We start from the raw sequence: 19,969 nt of genomic DNA, 5'->3' as shown, positions 1-19,969 counted from the left end.
ATCACTGTAGACCTCCATTCCCCTTGTCTGGGGCCCGCTCTCACCATTCCTCACGAGGCCAGTCTCTAGCCTTCCAAGGAGTCCGTCCCTGTCCTTCAACACACAAGGCTGATGTCTCTTGCTGAGACTCCCCCGGCCCCGTTGTCACCCCTCTCCTTCCTTCCACAGGCCACGTAGAGGGGTCCTTTCCACTTTCTCTCCATTTTAAACTCCCTTCTGCCCCCTCCCTCATGTCAGAGACCAATCCGTCATGGCGGCTAACTGAGGAAATGAATGGGGGAGCCCCAGGGCACTGCTGGGGCCAACTGCTCCATCCTGGGGACCCCAGGGAGCTGGACAAATCAGAAGGGTAGCTCCCGGCTGGGTTCACCAACCCTGTTGCAGAACAAACTCGGATAAACTTGTCGCCAGAGAAGCCAATAACACAAGGGTTGGGGTGAGAGAAAGGGGGAAATTCATTTCGGGGCCAGCAGCCTGGGGAAGTAGCCGGCTCAAGCCTTAACTGACCTCATAAAACACCAGACTTTTATGGGAGAGGTTCAGGGGGTATGTGCGAGAGAGCAGGCAGAGAGCACGTGTTCAGCCCACGATGACGAGCAGGGAAGGGGATGTTTGGGGGGGGGGCGGGGTCTTCCAGGCATTCTATTGCCATCCAGGCTCTTTTGCTCCAGAGGTTGGGATGTTCCGGTCATTGCAAAACACCTTCATCAATGCCTCAAGTAAGTACGATAAGAGATAAGCACCATGGGTTTAGGTAGAGAAGGAGTTAAGCGGTCTCGTCTATTTCCGACTTCAACTGTTGGGATCCACAGTTGAGCAAGGCTAAGACTCAGCTGAGTAGGGCACCGGCGGCCCCGCCCATACGATGGCCATTCTCAGGGGGCCGTCACACTGCTGACGGTGACTGGCATTTGCACCAGATGGCCTGCCATCTCCTCAGACTCAAAGTCATCTCACTGTTCAATCTGGTTCACAGACTCCCCGTCATTAAATGCAATGCTCGTTTTTGGATCCCCGTCTCACCGATCGCCCCATTGCTTTGTTCCTGTTTGCAGCCAAACGTCAGAGTCCGTTCAATTCTCTCCCTCCGATGCCCCTCCTCCATTCTCTTCATTTGCATCCTAAGCTTACAGTGGATTTGACTGTATTTAACTTTTTCCAAAAAATGTTTACTTCTTGATTTTGAGCGGGCGTGCATAAGCAGGGGAGAGGCAGAGAGAGAGAGAGAGAGAGAGAGAGAGAGAGAGAATGCTGAGCATGAAGCCTAACATGGGGGCTCAATCCCATGAGCCCGAGATCAGGACCTGAGCTGAAATTTAGAGTCGGATGCTTAGCTAACAGAGCCACCCAGGCGCCCCTGCCGTATTTAACTTTTAAGTAATGTTAGAGAGAGCTCAGTCCTTGGCCTGCCTCATGGTGTTTTCTGTCATCTCTTGCCTTCTACGCCCCCTCTACAGCCAGACCCCCAGAGGTCTCTCTTCCCCGCTCCAGTCACGTGCATCCAACGGTCTCTTGACTTGCTCCCTGGGGACTCTCGGACACGTCTCAGACTCCACACATCCCACCGTGAACTCCTGACCAGCCCTCAAGAGCCAGCCCTGCCTGCCCCCTTCCCTTCTCAGCTGAGGCAGCTCCCAACTGGCAGGGTCTCGGGGCCAAATCCTCGGGATCAACCTTCTCCTAGGTACCTGCTTGGCTAGTTTTCTCACGCCCCCCCACCCCATCCAGGCTTGGATCTCACCTGCTCCACAGGGCCTGCCTGACCACGCACGCACATGGCCCACCCCTCCCTAGTTCTGCTGGTCCCCTGTCCAGTGCACCTTCTAGCTCCCGGCATGCTGTTTACTTCCTGATTATACACAACGCTTGGGGCCAACCCCTCCCCTCCCTCGTCTCATCGCTCTGTTAGACTAGAAACTCCAGAAGGAACCTAAGTATGTTTGTCCCTGGTGTAACCCAAGTTGCTGGAACAGTGCCTGGCACCGAGCATGTGCCTAATGGGCTTTTTTTTCTTAAGTTTGTTTATTTTGAGAGAGAACGAGAGAGAGCACATGCATGCCAGCGGCAGAGAGGGAGAGACGGAGAGAGAGAAAGAGAGACAGAGAGAGAGAGAGAGAGAATCCCAAGCAGGCTCCACATTGTCAGCGTGGAGCCCGATGCGGGTCTTGAACCCATGACCTGTGAGATCATGACTGGAGCTGAAACCAAGAGTCGGACGCTTACCCGACTGAGCCAGCCAGGACCCCCTGCCTAACAGGTTTCTGTTGAAGGAAGAAATAGAACTCTCCCTTATGTCCTCCTATTTCCTGAACTCTGAGGCTTTGGAGGCCTCTCTCACCCCGAGCCTCCTTCCCCTCTTCAACATTCCTACCCCTTCCGTGCAGCCGACCATCCCAGGGCGTCCTGGAATGACCCATTATTCCATCTTTTGTAAAACGCTGCCTGTGGTCTATCTCGCTCCCCCATGGCCTATTGGGTCAAATTTGATGTCGCGGTCACCCTGACGTGGCTGTCCCTTCTCTGACTTCTCATAGCCGCCATCCAGGGCAGCCTCTGATTTAGAGCCCGATCAATACAGCAGGAGATTAAGCACATTAAACCTTTTTTCACTCGGAAATTCCAAAGAGACTCCGAAAGCAACCTGGCTTGCTCTCTATCATGTATATTGCATTTTAACTTTTCCACTGCCCCCTTAATTGTCCGTACCTGGCCCTGTGTCGCTTTATTTACTGCCTTCCTGTCTACTCCACGGGTGTGTGCTCCGTCTTTCAAGCAAGGCCGTAAGTTCCTTGAGGGCAAAGGCTGTTTTATACGGCGATACCTTGATTAGAAATGCCTCAGGAACAAGGCTCATTTACTCAAAGTCAACTACGTGCAAAAAAGAAAAACAAAGCATCTTCATAAATCATTCTAAGCAGAGCCGCCTGCTTACAGCTGCGTGTCAGAAATACTTCAACGCAATTTCTGTTTGTCTCCGCGGATGCTGAAGGCAACAGGCCCGTCACCGCGGGGGGGTGTCAGCAGCCTAGAAGATTTGTCCCCGAGCCTGGCGTCTCTTCATCACCATCTTTAGGCCCCTCAGGCTACTCTTGAGGACGTGCCCCCCAGGTCCCTGCTCCCACAGCCCGGTCTAGAGTAGATGGGTCGGGGACGCTGTTCACCTGTGAATTGTTGTGCACGCTACCCTAGATGCTATGAGGTTTTTCTGAAGGCAGAGACTTTTCTCTCCATCGGTGTGCTCCAGTAATCTAGAGCAGAGCCTGGTCACAAAGCACATACTCAAAAACGTCTTTGGGGCGCCCGGGTGGCGCAGTCGGTTAAGCGTCCGACTTCAGCCAGGTCACGATCTCGCGGTCCGTGAGTTCGAGCCCTGCGTCAGGCTCTGGGCTGATGGCTCGGAGCCTGGAGCCTGTTTCCGATTCTGTGTCTCCCTCTCTCTCTGCCCCTCCCCCGTTCATGCTCTGTCTCTCTCTGTCCCAAAAATAAATAAACGTTGGAAAAAAAAAAAATTAAAAAAAAAAAAAAGTCTTTGCGGAACGGGTGACTGTGATCTCTGTAGGAGTTGATACCCTGAACCCTTTATCCCCGATTATTCCACGAAATGTTCGGGAATGATCAATTATCTTCATGGGGAGAAATGTTCTTCTACGTCCTGGTAAGCAAAAATACCCCCTGAAATTACCACTAGGTTTGTTCACCTGATCCCTGGCCTGACCAGCTGGCCTGGCCTGACCGGCCCCGGGGTGACATGATTCCCAGAGACTTCCTCGGCCCACCCCCTCCCCCCCCCCCCCCCCCCCCCCCCCGCCTTCCTGGCCTTGCTGGTCCCTGGAGGAGGACGGAATTTGGCTGTGTCCCTCTCTCAGGAACCTTCTTCATCGCGTCTACAGGCTCTTTCGGCCTCACTCTTGAGCTCTCTTGTCTCCAGGGCTCCCCGCATCCCTCATCCTGGCGGAGGTCAGACCTTGCTTCCGTTCACCCTCGCTGTTGACCCAGCTCTGCTCTCACCTCCCTTCCTAGGCCTTCCAGACACAGCACATCACGTTTCCAGAACATCTGGCCCTTTGGGGGGAATTCAGGGATTTTCTTAGCATAACCTCTCCTTTCTGACATCCTGGCACGTCCTGTACTATTTCTCTTCCCGGTTAAATTTCTGACAAGGACAGTCTTCCTGGGACTGAAAAGTCTTTGCCTACAGAGGTATAGCTTAGGTGCCGTTTTAGACTCTCCCAAGGGGTTAGATCTGGAGCAAAAAAGTTTCATGAAACGGAATTTAATCATCAGGGCCTCGGGGACGGGAACTCCATAGTGTAGAATTTTGTTTCCTTTTTACTGTTTAGAGAAGTTCTAGACCCAGCACAGGCCTGTAATAAACACCTGTTGAATAATTGATTGCCCGACAGCCAGCCAAGCATGCCGGATGTTTCTGTCTGGCTACAATGTCTGTGTTTTTGTTTATTTTTTCAGGAAAAAATTGTGGTTCTTTTCACTGTAATTATTCACCAGATTCCCCTCATTTGTTCTCTATTCTTTCTTTTTCCCCCAATTTTTCATCTTGAAAAATTGGAAATATAGACAAAGCTGAAAGAATAGAACAGTAGCTTCCCTAATGCTCTCCACTTGGATTCAACAATGAACTCTTCTCTTCCTTTGCTTTCTCTCCCTCTCTTTCTCTCTCTATACCATAGATCTATCCAGGCTTATATTTTTATAACCCTGGATAAATATAAAAACTTGGTTGCACGGTCATTTGATGTTGCAGACGTCATGACACTCCACCTTCCAAATACTTCAGCCTGTACCTCCCAAGAATGAGAACATTTTCTCTACGGCCACAACAGCATTCTCACAGCTAAACAATTAATGATCACTTCAAACCAGAGTCTAGTATCGTTTCGTTTATTCTCGAGTCGGAGATGTTTGCTTTTGGACCACATAACGATTGTGCTTTCCCAGACCGAATTCTAGGCTTTGTTCCTTGTAGATTCAGGGTTTTGCAGGTGTGGTAAAGACCTGTGGTTCACAGGACGTCGTTGTGTTCTCTGGTCCTGGGGTGATGAAAGGTTGTTTGGGCCCCAAAGATGGGTTGTTTCCGGAATAGACCATGTCCACCCTCAAGCAGGCGCAGGGGAAGTGTTGTTTTGGGACATGGGGAGCTGCCCTGGGCCCATAAGAGTTTCTCAGTCCATGCAGCTATACGATGTATGATCTCTCTCTCTCTCTCTCTCTCTCTCTTAAATCTGTCCCTAGTCTCCTGTATCTCCTTGTATTGTGGAATAAAAACAGTATCTACAAGTCAGCTCCTCTCTTGGCAATTCTGATTCAGTAGGTCTGGGATGGGAATCTCAGGAAATTATATTTTTACAAAGCTCTCCAGGATTAGAAATCTGGCAGGGGGAAGGGGGGGAATGGAAAATCCCCCATTACATGGTCTGCCTACACAACACTTCTCTGAACATCTTATGTATGTGTGTTTGTGGGTTTCGTAAGATGGTTCCAATTATCTTTGGAAGTGAGTGGAGTATAAACTATAAATAAGCCAGAGACTTCCTCAGAACATCCACGCGTACCGGAGCCGGTCTTGGGACTCTGCAGCTGGCGCGGCCAGGGGGTGGGGGAGGAGGCTGCGGGTTTACAGTGAGGTGACCAGGCTCTGCCCTTGGTGCTGCTGTCCTCTAGCTGCGCGAAGGGTTTGGGAGAGCTTACCCGAATTCTCCGGGCCTCCTAGATGAGCAGAGTAATACGTACCTCGTGAGGCACTTGATGGGACGGTGTGTGGGGGAACACGAAATACGGAGCAAGAGTCTAGTTGAGTTGGAGATCTATTCACCCAGGACCCCAGATCTCTCCGGGGGACTGTGGGGGCAGGTGCACCGGGAGTTCACTCACCCGATGAACTGAGGGGCCCCCTGGTTAGAAGCTCTTCCCCAGGCTGCAGGGGAGGAAGGAGAGGAGCATCTAAGGTCGGGGAAGCTTCCGCTCCTTCTTCTGCTTGACGCCCAGGGCCCAGGGAGAGAAGGGCGACCATACAAGAGCGTGCAAAAACTAAAGGAACCAGTTCTCCGTCATCTCTGTGGAATGCGGCCGGGGCAAGGTGCCAAGCGTCCTTCAGGGGTCCCGACACTGGACCCCTACTTCCTGGGCCAGCTCTCAAGTGCACAGGCAGCCCAGGCCTTTCATCCGGCAACATGACACTGCCTGGAGAGAATGTGAATTACTATGGAGGACTTGGAGGCGCTGCGGGGGGGGGGGGGGGGGGGGGGGCGGTCACTTCGAAGCCATCAACCAGAATTCCTTTTTAGGGGTGTTGTGGTGATGCCCTTCTTTCCCCCAGGCCCATGTGGTCTATGACCCAAGCATTTTGGGGAGGGGGGAGGGGGGGACAAGAGCTATGGGGATTGATGGACTACGGGGCCGCCGTTCTGGCTCTTATCTGGAGCTCGTCTCCACACTTCTGGACCGAGAGGCTGGGGTGAGGCCCCAGGCAGAATGATCCAGGAGATGACAAGCGAGAACCAGGTGCGTGAGCACCAAGGTTCACCATCCTTAATGGCTTGACGTTCCCCTAACGCGGGCTGAGGGGCTCCGTGTCCACGAGCCCAGGAGGCTGCGTGCAGGTTGCTGGGGACGTTTCCAGCGGTGTTGGAACAGTGCCTGGCATACAGTAAGCACATCATTAATGTTTATATTTTTAGGGCCACTGGATTCCTTAACTTAAATCACATTGATGAATTCTTATTTCTCAGACACGATGCAAGTCAGGACATCTCTGGGAAGCCTGTGGCAGGTGGACGCCACACGTATCCACGGGGTATGGGAGTTGTGAGCTTCTGTCCCTGAGAGTGGCTCTTTTGAGGGACGCCTGGGTGGCTCAGTTAAGCGACTGACTTCGGCTCAGGGAATGATCTTGATCTCGCGGTTCGCGGGTTCGAGCCCCGCAGCAGGCTCTGTGCTGACAGCTCAGAGCCTGGATCCTGCTTCAAATTCTGTGTCTCCCTCTCCCTGTCCCTCCCTCGCTCACACTCTGTGTGTGTGTGTGTCTCTCTCTCAAAAAATAAATAAACATTAAAAAAATAAAATTAAAAAAAGAAAAGAGTGGCACTTTTGGGGGCGGTAGTCCTTGACTCGTTATGGATGGAACTTTCATAGTCCAAAATGTCCCTTCCCCTTAAAGCCAGCCTGTGGTATGTCCTGTGACTCCGATGGGACCTGAGGAGCTCACTTTAATATCCCCTTTTTTACAAAAGCCTCTGTAGAAACACACTTCAAATGTGGGGGGGGGGGGGGAGATAAAAGAAGTCCTGATAATATGATCTTAGTGTTCAGTATTTTGGTCCTACGTAAGCTGTTGTAATTTTGTTTTCCTGCCCTCTCTTAGTTGGGTGTTTTGCCCTCATTTAAGTATTGGAGGCAAAGGCAAATTGAGCTACCAGCTTCTAATAGAGGTTCTGTTGTATAAAGACACAAGGATCGTGAAATTGTACAGGGCCCTTCACACTTCTGACGACAGTAGGCCTGGGGAGACCGATGTGGTGGAGTTTTGAGTTCCCGGTTGCGTAGCCTCAGCTAAATGATTTCGGGATTCGCCTCTTTCCTAATCTGCAAAATGAAACTAATAATCAGGGTCCACACACTGGAAGTTAAATCACTTTTTCAAGTGACTTCAAGCCTGGGTGGCTCCGTCAGTGAAGTGTCCGACTTCGGCTCAGGTCATGAACTCACGGTGCATGAGTTCGAGCCCCGCGTCAGGCTCTGTGCTGATGGCTCAGAGCCTGGAGCCTGCTTCGGATCCCGTCTCCCTCTCTCTGTGCCCCTTCCCCGTTCACGCTCTGTCTGTCTCTCTCTTTCAAAAATAAACATTAAAAAAAATTTAAAAATATAAAGAAACCAATATCGATATCAAATAATATCGCCCTTCCAGAAAAGTTGCAAAGAGAATTCCCACACGTTCTTTACCCAGACTCACGACTTTCTAGTATTTTGGCCACATGTTTTATCATTCTCTGTCTATATTTCTTCGGAAATTTGGGGAGTAACTCGTGTATGTCTCGCCCCTTTAACTTTGGATTTCAGTTCACATTTCCTGAGAACAAGAATCTCCTGGGTAACCAGAACGCGGTTATCAACGTCAGAAAGTACAACACCGTACGATAGGCTAAGGCGTACTAGGGTACGTAATGCTATCTACCGTTTCCTACTCTGTAGTCCGCAGTTCAATTTTGTTAATTGTCCCATTCATGTCCTCCACAGGCTTCTTTGGTCCCTCACACAAGATCGCGTATTGCATTTAGTTAGCATGTCTCTTTAGGTCCACTAATCTGGAACAGATCTTCACCCTTTCCTTGTCTTTCTTTTTTTTTAATTTTTTTTTTAACGTTTATTTATTTTTGAGACAGAGAGAGACAGAGCATGAACGGGGGAGGGGCACAGAGAGAGGGAGACACAGAACCGGAAGCAGGCTCCAGGCTCTGAGCCATCAGCCCAGAGCCCGACGCGGGGGTCGAACTCACAGACCGCGAGATCGTGACCTGAGCTGAAGTCGGATGCTTAACCGACTGAACCACCCTTTCCTTGTCTTTCATGACAGTGACATTTCTGCAGAAGACAAGCCAGTTATTTTACAGAATGTTCCTCAGGTTGGTGGTTTTTTTCTTTCTGATATTGATTCACGATTAGATTCAAGTGAGGAATCCTTGGCCAGAATACCCAAACAGTGATGTGTCCTTCTTGGGGTATCTGCAGAAACAGGGTATCTATCTGACCCTCATGAGTGATGTTAATTTGGATCACCAGGCCAAGGTGTTGTCCAATTTTCCCACTATACAGTTACTAAGTTCCCTCTGCGATGAATAAGTACTCTGTTGAAAGATAATTTGAAGTCATTGTGAATATCCTCCTTCTCATCAAACTCCCCTTTCCCATGCACTGCCCCCCCCAAACACACACATTTTCGTGTCCATTGACGGGTCTCCACCAGCCAATCTTTACTGTGATGGTCGCAAGATGGTGATTCCTCAATTTCACCCTTCCCTTCACATTTATCAGTTGGCATGCTAGGGAAAGGATTTCCTTCATTTGGTTATCTATTTATTATCAGCATGTACTCATAGATTACTATTTTATTTAATATTTATTTTGATACATATACACTGGCTAGATTTAGCCAGTGGGGACCCTTCCAGCTGGTACCTGCGATGTTCTAACATTCCTCCACCGCTATTTCTTACTTTTCATTACAACAAGATCTTCTAGGCTCATCTAGTACCTTCTAGGCTCTAGTCGTTCCATCAGTCATCTCTCCAAGGAAAACTTATGATGGAGAATGGTGTTAGAAACCAAGATCTGGTTGCAAGATGTGCTCATTGCCACTGAGGTATCATTGCTCTGGGATCTTTTCAGTGGACAGATCCAGGAAATATGTACATATAGGTATATGTATATGTGTGTACGTATATATCTATATGTATATATTTACAGTTCATACTGTTCATTCTAATTCCAGGTTTACTCTACAGGAATCTTCCTTGCCTTCCTCACCCTTTCCTTGTCTTTCATTACACATCATTCCGTCTCATATCTCCCTTCTTCCACAGTGAAAACCCTAGCTCTCCAAGCAGTACATTTTCTTTTACGCTCAATCACACAATATGCATAAAACAGCTTAATTGCCACATCATAACACTATGGGGAAAAAAAACCATAAAGGAGAGTTCAAAAATTGTTTGAAGTTCTTTCATTCTCTAGGCTGAGGTTATACAGCCCAAGTACTTTGTTTAAAAGGTATACATATTCGTTCTTTTACTTCCTTGCAGTCTAGGTATGTTATTCATTTGTAACATAGTTAGGTTCAGGTCTTTCTCTTTGGATTCCATTTTTAGGTTCCCCCGTCGTGCCGTCTTTGTTGATTTTATCTGAACATGTTTCCAAAAGTCAAAGCTAGGAAAAAGGTATACTGAGGGAGGTGTAACTCCTTTTATCCTCTCTACCTTATCCTCTCGCCCTTTATAGGTAACTAATTTCATTGTTTTCTGGTATATCATTATTGTATGCGTCTGAGTATGTGTGTGTGTTGGCAAAATAAGCAGATACTCATTAAAAATGTGTAAAATTTTGGGGCGCCTGGGTGGCGCAGTCGGTTAAGCGTCCGACTTCAGCCAGGTCACGATCTCGCGGTCCGTGAGTTCGAGCCCCGCGTCGGGCTCTGGGCTGATGGCTCGGAGCCTGGAGCCTGTTTCCGATTCTGTGTCTCCCTCTCTCTCTGCCCCTTCCCTGTTCATGCTCTGTCTCTCCCTGTCCCAAAAATAAATAAAAAAAAAAGTTGAAAAAAAATGTGTAAAATTTGTAAAAAAACAAAAAAGAATACCCTTTAATTTAATAATAGCAAGAAGAAGGAAGGCTTCTGTGAACAGATATGGACATATTATGGAAGACTTCTGTAAACGGATATGGATATATTATTAAATATAATATGTAAGATATTACTTTTCAAAGTTTATTATTTTGAGAGAGAGAAAGATAGTAGGGAAGGGGAAGAGAGAGAGAGGGAGAGAGAGATTCCCAAGCAGGATCTGCACTGTCAACGCAGAGCCTGATGAGGGGCTCAAACTCACAAACCGTGAGATCATGACCTGAGCCAAAACCAGGAGTCAGACGCTTAACCAACTGAGCCACCCGGGGGCCCCTATAATACATCATTAAATATAATGGATCCATATCTGTTCTCAGAAGCCTTCCTTAGTCTTTCTTATAGTCCGTTTTCTCAAGCTTTTGAATTCTTGCCAACGTCTCGGGGCAGGGGGTGGGGGGGGGCTGGTTTCACAGTTTCTCTGTAGTTTTAATTTGCAACTCTATTATGAGTGAAATTTAACATATTTTTTCATACGTTTACAGACCCTTGAGATCTTTGCCACGCGTTGTCTTACTATGTGCTTGGCCCATCCCCATATTTAAGTTCTTTATATACTGGATCTTACTCCTTTATCCCCACATCTATGATGTGTGCGAAACCAATTGCCACGTCATGTTCTTAATTGAGGGAAACTACACATAACGTGAAATTTCCCACTTGAACCGTTTTCAAGTGTGCAGTTGAGCGACACAAAGGACATTCACACTGCCGTGCTACGCATCACCCCCACCCACCTCCAGGATTTTTTCATCTTCCCCAACCGAAACCGTGTACTTATGAATTTTTACTACTCTGGGTACCTCATATCAGCGGAATCATACGGTGTTTGTGTTTATGTGACTTGTTTATTTCCTTGACCCCACATGCTCAAGATTCTGTGACTTTAGTGACTCCAGACCGCTACATCTAGCTTTGTTTCTGTTCGTTTTTTTTTTTTTTAATGCCACGTGTGCGCGTTATAGTGATTTTAGACCTGTTACCACACACAATGGAAACAGACTTCCACTGACTTCTGCCCTCAACACTGTACAAAGTTTAAACCCTATCATAGGTCCCTTACTCTATAGCGTTAATAATGGTTTTACTTCTCTGATCAATAACTGTACATCCTAACTGATAGGTAGTTGATACACCTTCATTGGGACTTGAAGTTTGGGCTATAAAGTGTCCTTCTTTGTTTCATTTGGTCTTCTTTGGTCTGTTCTACTTTGATATTAGGATCACAGCTCCTGCTTTTTGTAGATTTGGGTTTTCTTTTATGAACAAATTTGAAAATCTTTTCGTAGGCAAATTAAGCCCACTTGTAAATGATATAGTGGTATGGTTTAGTCTCAACTCTGTCATATTATTTTCTTTTATAATTACTACATGTATTATGCCATACTTACTGTGGTCCCCCCCCCCATTATCTAGTATGTATTCTTTGCTTTTTTTAAAAAAAATTTTATTTATGTTTGATAGATAGAGACAGAACACAAGTGGTGGAGGGGCAGAGAGAGAGGGAGACAGAATCCGAGGCAGCCTCCAGGCTCTGAGCTGTCAGCACAGAGCCCGACACGGGTGTCAAACCCACGAACTGTGAGATCAGGACCTGAGCTGAAGTCAGACGCTCAACCGACTGAACCACCCAGGCACCCCTGTTCTTTGCTGTTCTAAAATTTTTTTCTCTTAGGATTTTAGAATAGGGTTTCCAATATTTGGGGATATTTGCATTTTGCTTTGTCTTTACGTTTTACATTTTTATATCACCTTTAGTTCCTTCCTTTGTTTCTTAATCATTTTTTAAGTTTATTTATTTACTTGGAGAGAGAGTGAATAAGCAGAGGAGGGGCAGAGAGAGGAGGACAGAGGATACAAAGCAGCCTCCAAGCCGATAGCAGAGAGCCCGGATGCGGGGCTTGAACTCACGACGCTTAACTGATAGAGCCACCCAGGCACCCCTGTTTCTGAACCTTTTGACATCTGGTCGATCTATCCATTTTACGTGGTCTCACATAGATGAGATCATTATGTGACTATCATTATGTGACTTTCATCTCTTACCTATTTAACAGACAACGATAGGATTCTGTTTTCCCTTTTCCCTTCCCTTTCTCCTTCAGTTGCTTTAGTGGCACCCGTCTTACTTAGTCAGAAAGTGTAATATGTACATACTATTCTCGATTAAATATATAAATGCCCTCCATCAGTCATTTTGCTGGTTCCTCAGTTTTCTCTTGGTTGGGGGAAGCTCATTCTCCAGGAAAGGCACATAACGGTCTCTGATATTTTGCACCCAGTTCCGATCTGTCTGTCTGGAGCTGGACACAAAAGTCCTTGGCTGGCATTTTCTTGCGTTGAGTTTCTTGTAAATGCTGCTTCCCTGTTGCCTTGCGTTGTATTACTCTACGAGTAACTTGATCTTGTTGCCTTTAAAATCTAATCATTTGACTAAGACACGTTTGGAGCTGATTATTCCAGAACAGTTTTCCAAGGTACACGGAAGGTACTTTTGATATGTAATTCAAATTTTCTTTTATTCCCGAATTCTTTCCTGGGATTATAGCTTTCCCCCGTTTTTAATTTTATAATTGGCATACTGCATAAGCACTGTATCAATGGCACAGCATAATGATTTGACTAACATATACTGTGAAATGATTACCACCTTCAAGTTTAGTTAATCTCCGTCATATGTATCCAAATGAGATATGGATACAAAAAAGACAACAAATGTTTTTTCCTTGTAACGAGAACTCTTAGGACCTACTCTCTTAATAACCTTCAAATATATCATACATGTTACCATGTATCTTTCATAATAGAGGTATCATGTTGAACATGACATCTGGGATTACAGTTTTAATATTCACTCAGTTTCACTGTGTTTCTACTTTGAGGGCTCCGGTTATATGTATTTTGGTTCTTCTTTACTGTCTTTCATTTCAACCACTTATCTCTGAACACTTTTTACTTCTTTATCTCATTTTCAACTTCTTGATTATTCTCTTGCCATTCCTCAGGGTCCTTTTACATATTTTTATTTGACTCTATTCTCCCTCGGACATTTTGTAATTTTTCTTTGTTTCTCAGACAGTTTTGTCTTATTTTCAATTGCTTTCCAGCATTTGGCCAACTTTTGCTGTGTTTCTTGCTAATTTTTGTCTAGTCTGTTCTTAGTTTTCGAATTTCGGATTGTAGTTGTAGATACGGAGGCATATGTGCACACACGTGTGTCCAAATACACGATACTTTGCTCAATTTGGTAGTTTGATGTGTGGTGTTACAATTTCTCCTGCTTCATGGTTTCGTGTGTGTGTGTGTGTGTGTGTGTGTGTGTGTGTGTGTGTGTGTATTTTCATCAGCTGAAAACGTTAGGATTCATTTTTTCATCATAGGAAATGCAAATAATGTTTTGCTGTCTTTTTGAGGTGGCTGGGTATGCAGTCGATTTGATGTTATTCTGTTACTAGGAATTTTGACACAGCGTTCCTAGTTCAGGAATGTTCTCTTCTATCTGTACAGTGAAGTGCGGTTTTTAATAGATAACAGTGGCGGGGGAGGGCCTGGCTGTCTTTTATTTCCGCAGGGTCTTTAATTTGCCCTTTTTACTTCCTTCTTTCCCTTTACTGCCAGGCCTCCAAAGGGCATTACCCTTTCTTTATTTATTTGACTTTTCCCAGAAGCAAGGCTTCTTCAAGGCGGCCACCTCCTGTCCTATTCTGTTTCAAGCCTCTTCCCTGTTAAGTACCCGACCTGTGTTCAGTTTTCAGTGCTTGGTGTCGGACTTTCTCTTTGTAGAGGATTTAAGCCTGGACTTCACTTAAGTCCTTGGCAACAGTGGAGGGAGCTGTGCCGGAATTTGATGTCTTTTCTTTCTTCTACTTAAGAAGCAATTAGAAGTTCAGATCACGGCATTCCCTCGCCTCGTCGCGCTGAAGGCTTGTTTGTTTGCGTTTGTATTCGCTGAAGATGTGAGTAGGGACTCAGACTCAGGCAGTTGCCATCATCCTCCAGACCCAGAAGCCCCCGATATCACTTTTGAAGTATCGAGTGCCAAGTAACATTTCCTTCTTTCCTAGGAGCACGGGAAAGTTCGCGTGTTGCAAGGGCATCCTCAAGGTGACAGCGATTCTGTTACAAGACAGGAGTGTTTTCCTAAGATGCTTAGGTCGTAACTCTCCTTTCTTCTTTTAAGAAAGCAGCAAACGGAAAGGAAAAGATTTAAAAAAATATATATTGCTTCCCTTCTTCCTCTTTCATGGTTATTAAAAACAATATAAAACAAAATAATCCTGTTATTCAAGTGCTGTGCACCCTCGGAAAAATGTTCCCTTGACCTCTCTTATTCGACCTCTAGACCCTCCCACCCCCCACCCCCCCCCCCCCCCCCCCGCCCACCTCTGACTAAATGGATACATAAAATTGACACCTGGGGATCGGGGATGTTTTGCTGTAAAATTAGTAAGAAAACTGCAGCGAGCAGCAGCTAAGTCGGGGCCAGGAGGCGGGTTTGCAGCAAAAAAAAAACTCAGGTGGGCCGGCCAGTGGTAAGAGCGAGCGTGTTAACGGTCTGAGGCGGTCCCAAAGACCCAGGACCGAGGAGATGACAGCCTCGGCGGGGCGGCGCCAGGCAGCCGTGACCGACGGCGTCCCCGGTGCGGGTGCACGTGTGTGTGTGCGCACGTGTGCGCGCGCTCCGCCCGGTCCCGGGCAGCCACCTGTCACTCACGGGGGGCGGAGAGGGCAGCGGCGGGGAGGACGCAGAGGAGGCGGGGCGGCGGCCCGAGCGGGGGCGGCGCCGAGGCCGGCCCCGCGGAGGCCCTCCCGGCGGAGCCCCGCGTGCTGCAGCCATGGAGACGCGGTAATCCCCTCCTCCGGCCCGCGCCCCGGCCCCCGCAGCCGCCGCCGATTGGTCGCCCTTTGCTCCCTGACCCGCTCGCCGCCTCCGAGGCCGCCGCTTCCTGCTCGGGCGCCGCGCCGCGCTCCCGGCCCGGGGCGGAGCTCGGGCGCCGAGCGCGCGCCGCCTTCGCCGCCGCCGAGCAGCAGCCCGCGCCGGAGGAGGAGCCGCCGCCGCGCCCTTCCCCTTCCTCCGCTCCTCCCCCGGCCCGCTCCCCGCCCGCGCCGGCCCCAGGCAGCACTCGCGAGCAGCGGCGGCCGCGGCCGGCGGCCGAGAGGGGGAGAATGCGGCGGCGCTCGCGGATGCTGCTCTGCTTCGCCTTCCTGTGGGTGCTGGGCATCGCCTACTACATGTACTCGGGGGGCGGCTCCGCGCTGGCCGCGGGCGCGGGCGGCGGCGCCGGCAGGAAGGTGAGTGGGGCGCCCTGCCCGGGCCCGGCTCCCCCCCACCCCCCCCCCAAGCCCCCGACTCCCCTTCCCCCGCCGGCCCCTCCCGCGCCGACGCGCCCCCCGCCCGGCCGCGGGGCAACGAGGGGGGCTCCCTCCCTTCCCGCTCTCCTCCGTCCCGATCTCCTCTCGGGTCCCCGCTCCCCGCCCCGGGCCTCCCGGCCGAGTCCCCAGGGCAGGGGGCGCACCTAGCCCCTCTGCGCTGGTCCGACTCGGGCGAGGGCGACCCGGCGCGGCCCCGCAGGACTGGGGGCCCCGGACGCCTTTCTCGTCGCCCCCCCCCCCCCCTCCGCCCGGCCCCCTCCGTCTGCCACACGTAATTGAAGTTGAGTCCTGTCCGGCCGCCGGGAGCCCCATCCCCTGCGGTGGGAAGTTTAAGCGGTGGGGGTGTGGGACACACAAAAGGGGGTGGGGAGGAGAGGAGGGAGAGGCGGCTGCCTTTCCAAAGTGTCATGTACGGGAGAGAGGAGTCCAAGTTTCTTCCCTTGCGTTTGATACGAGCCGCCGCAAATCCTCACCCGTTTCCCCCTTGTCACCCCGCGGCGGGGAGTGTTGGGGGGGGTGCATGTCGGGGGTCTCTGCCCCTTTCTCTGCCGTTTACCTCTGGGGGCGGGGGGCGCAGCCGGCCCCGTGCCGGGTAAAAGAGACTCCCTGGGCGGTTGTCAGCGGAGGGCCAGCGCGCCTCTGCGCCCCGAGTGAGGCCGGCCACGGACATCTCCGCCCCCACCCTCCCCCGACCTTCCCCTCTCGGCCCCGGCGCGGCCCGGACGTGGCCGCCTGCGCTTGTCTTCCCCAGCCCCGCTCGCCGTTACGCGGGGATGGTCCCTTTTCTGTGGGCGCCCTGAGCAGGCTCCCAGGGGTCGGGCGGTTAGGCCGTGGGGACCGTGTAAGCCAGTCTGGACAGCCGGGCGTATCCGGGAGGAAATCGAGCGGCCGGAGGAGCCCCGACGGTGCGGTCCTGCGGCCGTGCTGGGAGAGGAGGGCTTTGGCCGTGGACCTGCTGCCGGCTGGCCTGTGGTGTTCGGTGGCTAATAGGCTTTGAAAGCAGCGTTATCTTTTCCACAATCCTGGAACCCTCATCGCTGTGATGTTTAGTGTCACCGCAAACCCAGGAAATTCTGAGTTCATGGAGGTGGACCGCGGGTTGGGCAGGAAGCAGGGAATGGTGTTCTGGAACAAGCCAAACGGGACTGAGTGTCTATGAACGGACTTTTTTTAGCCATACAGTCAGACCTGTAAAGTCCGTGATGGGGTTCGGCTGCTTCAGAGGTTTCCCTCGTTTGTTTGTTTGTTTGTTTCAATTCATTCATTCATTCTCACCTGAAGGTATGAGATAGAGATAGGTATCTTGTTTTAATCTTGGGGAATCGTGTGGAGTTGCTTTGTCTGGAGGGAGCAGAAATGAAGTCGTTCCGTGTGCTGAAATGGCCTAGCTGAGTTCTGAGCTAACAGTGTGCCCTTAGCCCCGTTCTTTTTGTAATGCAGGCAAGTGCTGTATATGTACCTGAAGGCTTTTGTTTGTTCTTGGATGGTAAAGAGCCCGGCGAGCAGCGGGAGCAGTGTGGCCCTTTGAAAACTGTGCTCGCGTTAACCTGGAATTATTTTCAAAACTTTTGCTGTGCAGTAAACCGGGCCTTGGCAGGGCTGCATGGCTTGGTGTGCTGGTGGGACCTGGCAGAGCCTTCTGCCTTTCATGCAAAAGAAAAACAAACACATCAACCACACTGGTAGAGCTCTTTTCCTTGGTTTGCCGCTTTCATGAGAAACGTGTGATTAGAAACAGCAACGGTGTGGCCTTAGCATCCAGAGAAGCTGACTTCTCCCCTGTGGGCTTGAGCTGCAGGGTTTTGAGGGGGTCTCCTGTGTTGGCCTCTGAAGTGGTATCCTTAATTTAAAAAAAGAAAAAAAATCTCAGAACTCTTTGTGACCTAGTGGGAGATAAGAGATCAGGTGGGAAAAAATGTGTGGGAAATGAACAATTATACATGGATTGGTGATTTGGGATTCTATTCTTTCTGTCAACGAACCATAAAATTTAATCCCGGCCCTTAGAATGGTTTAGTGATTTGTCAGTTGAGGAAGAGGTGTGTAAATGCAATAGCTTTTGAAATCGCAGTAAAAGACTCATTAACTTAGTGTTGTGGACCCTGGTATGAAAGTCGAAGCCCTGAGACCATTCTGGAGGACCTGAATAGAAAACCCCGCCGTCTTGAATTTCCTAATCTAGAGTATAAAATTGTTTACTCTTCCTTCCTTTTGAACTGTTTCCAGGGATTTAAAGACTAAAAAGCCTCTCTTCAGATTTAGTTCATCCTTATGATAAAAGGAAATATGTAGTTTTTTTTGTTTTTGTTTTTGTTTTTTGTTTTTTAGCTTGTAAAGTATGGACATAAAAAAGATAATGTGGGACGAAAGGCAGAATTTAAATACTAGCTATAGTTTTTTAGGTGCAAGTGGAATTAATGTTTCTTCTCTTGTTTCATAGTATGCAAGTCAATGCTTAGCCTGTGTCTCTCGGCCCTGATGTTTTTCACGGGGTACCAGGCTTCAGTATTAGACTTCGGGGGATTGTCTGATGGGAGCCTGCCTGGTATTTCTGCTGCTTCAGCACCCCCGCCCGGGCTTGTCACTGTGTGCCCTGCCTGTTAAATAACTCATCCCAGGACCGTTACTCTCCCATTTGGCGAAACCCAGAAAGCCGCCGCGCCTCGGATTGCAGATCTAATAAGGCGGAGGAGCAGGTGCTCAGAAGCATCGTGGGCATTGCCACACCCTTCGGGACTCAGTGCTGAGGTGTCAGGTGTGAGGTCAATCGGTTTACGTGTAATATTGTTTAAAAGTATTTCCTTTACATTTATGTAGATCACCCCTCCCATAGTTGGCTCTGTCCCCCTGAATTAATAATTTGCACTTCAAGGATGTCTCTCCTTTGAGCATCTTAAATGCTTTACAATTTTAATCACGTTAAGTCTCCCCCAGGCCTTGGCAGGTTGGCCGTGGGTGAGGCTGTAAGGAGAGAAGAAGGGATATCTGTTGAAGCGCACTTGCCTAAGGATTAAGGGTGGCCGTGGAGGACGGAAAGGGAAGGGTTTCCCGGGATGTAAAGTTGACGGCTGTGTCAACCCGAGGGGCACCTGGGGAGCTCAGTAGGTTAAGCGTCCGACTTCGGCTCCGGTCGCGATCTCTCGGTTTGCGAGTTCGAGCCCCGCGTGGGGCTCTGTGCTGACGGCTCAGAGCCTGGAGCCTGCTTCGGATTCTGTGTCTCCCCCTCTCTCTGCCCCTCCCCTGCTCATGCTGTGCCTCTCAAAAATGAATAAACATTAAAAAAAAAAAAAAAAAAAGAGTCCGTCAACCTGAGACCCCTGGTCTGCGCTGCTCACGTCCTCGGGAGGGAAGGGAAGGTGTTAGCTGAAGGACCGTGACCCCGGGCCCGGGCAGCCCTTTCGCTTTCCACCACCCTTCCTTGAGGAGCTTCGGGGGTGGTCCTGTCGGAGGCATGTGGGGGATGGAGGGAGTGGTGGGGGAGTGTGGTACACGTCGTAGGGCAACAGTAAGGTGTGAAACTGGACTTTGGGACTAGGCTCTAGAGGGCCTCGTGTGCCGGGCTGACTGGCTGGTTCTTAATTTGGTTGATCACAGGGAGACAGTAATGCGTTTTGAGCTGGGTAGTGGACGTTCACAAGAAGAGGCATGGCAATGAGTCCATTTATTGGCACTGAGCGACCCTAGCTCTCTCTACCCGCTTCTGCTTAGTGACCTCTACTAATTTAACTGAGCCTCTCCGACCGTCCGTTTCTCATCTTTGCAGCGGGGATAACCATTTTCACCTCGTGGCAGAGCGCTAGATGCCATGAGTAAGGTGTTGAGAAAGAGTAGACATCGGATGAATGGTTTTGGGGCGGTAGGGGGAATAAAGAAAAAGTAAAAACCCCAAATGACTCCTTGAAAAAAAAAATTTTTTTTTTAACGTTTATTTATTTTTGAGAGAGAGACAGAGCATGAACGGGGGAGGGTCAGAGAGAGGGAGACACATAATCTGAAACAGGCTCCAGGCTCTGAGCTGTCAGCACAGAGCCCGATGCAGGGCTCGAACTCACAGACCGCGAGATCATGACCTGAGCCGAAGTCGGCCGCTTAACCGACTGAGCCACCCAGGCGCCCCCCAAATGACTCCTTGAAAATACAGTGAACCAGGAATCTCAAGTGTCTTCTTGTCCTCTGGAAAACCGTTGATGC

The 19,969-nt window shown here is 49.5% G+C and overlaps 1 protein-coding gene across 1 annotated transcript in view; it reads left to right on the top strand.

Moving 5' to 3' along the window:
• Nucleotides 1-15,226: 15,226 nt before the first annotated feature.
• GALNT2 (polypeptide N-acetylgalactosaminyltransferase 2) overlaps nt 15,227-19,969 on the top strand; it is a 194,882-nt gene continuing 190,139 nt past the window's right edge. The window contains exon 1 of the mRNA XM_086679705.1: nt 15,227-15,697. Coding sequence (XP_086535831.1) covers nt 15,572-15,697 — 126 coding nt within the window. The 5' untranslated portion in view covers nt 15,227-15,571. The remainder of the gene's footprint in view (nt 15,698-19,969) is intronic.

The sequence above is a fragment of the Puma concolor genome, chromosome D2 (genome assembly GCF_028749965.1).
Source record: "Puma concolor isolate L17-30 chromosome D2, mPumCon1.1.hap2, whole genome shotgun sequence".
Lineage (NCBI taxonomy): Eukaryota > Metazoa > Chordata > Mammalia > Carnivora > Felidae > Puma > Puma concolor.
Note: the sequence above shows the minus strand (reverse complement) of the source record. Positions and strands in the feature narration are given on the sequence as shown.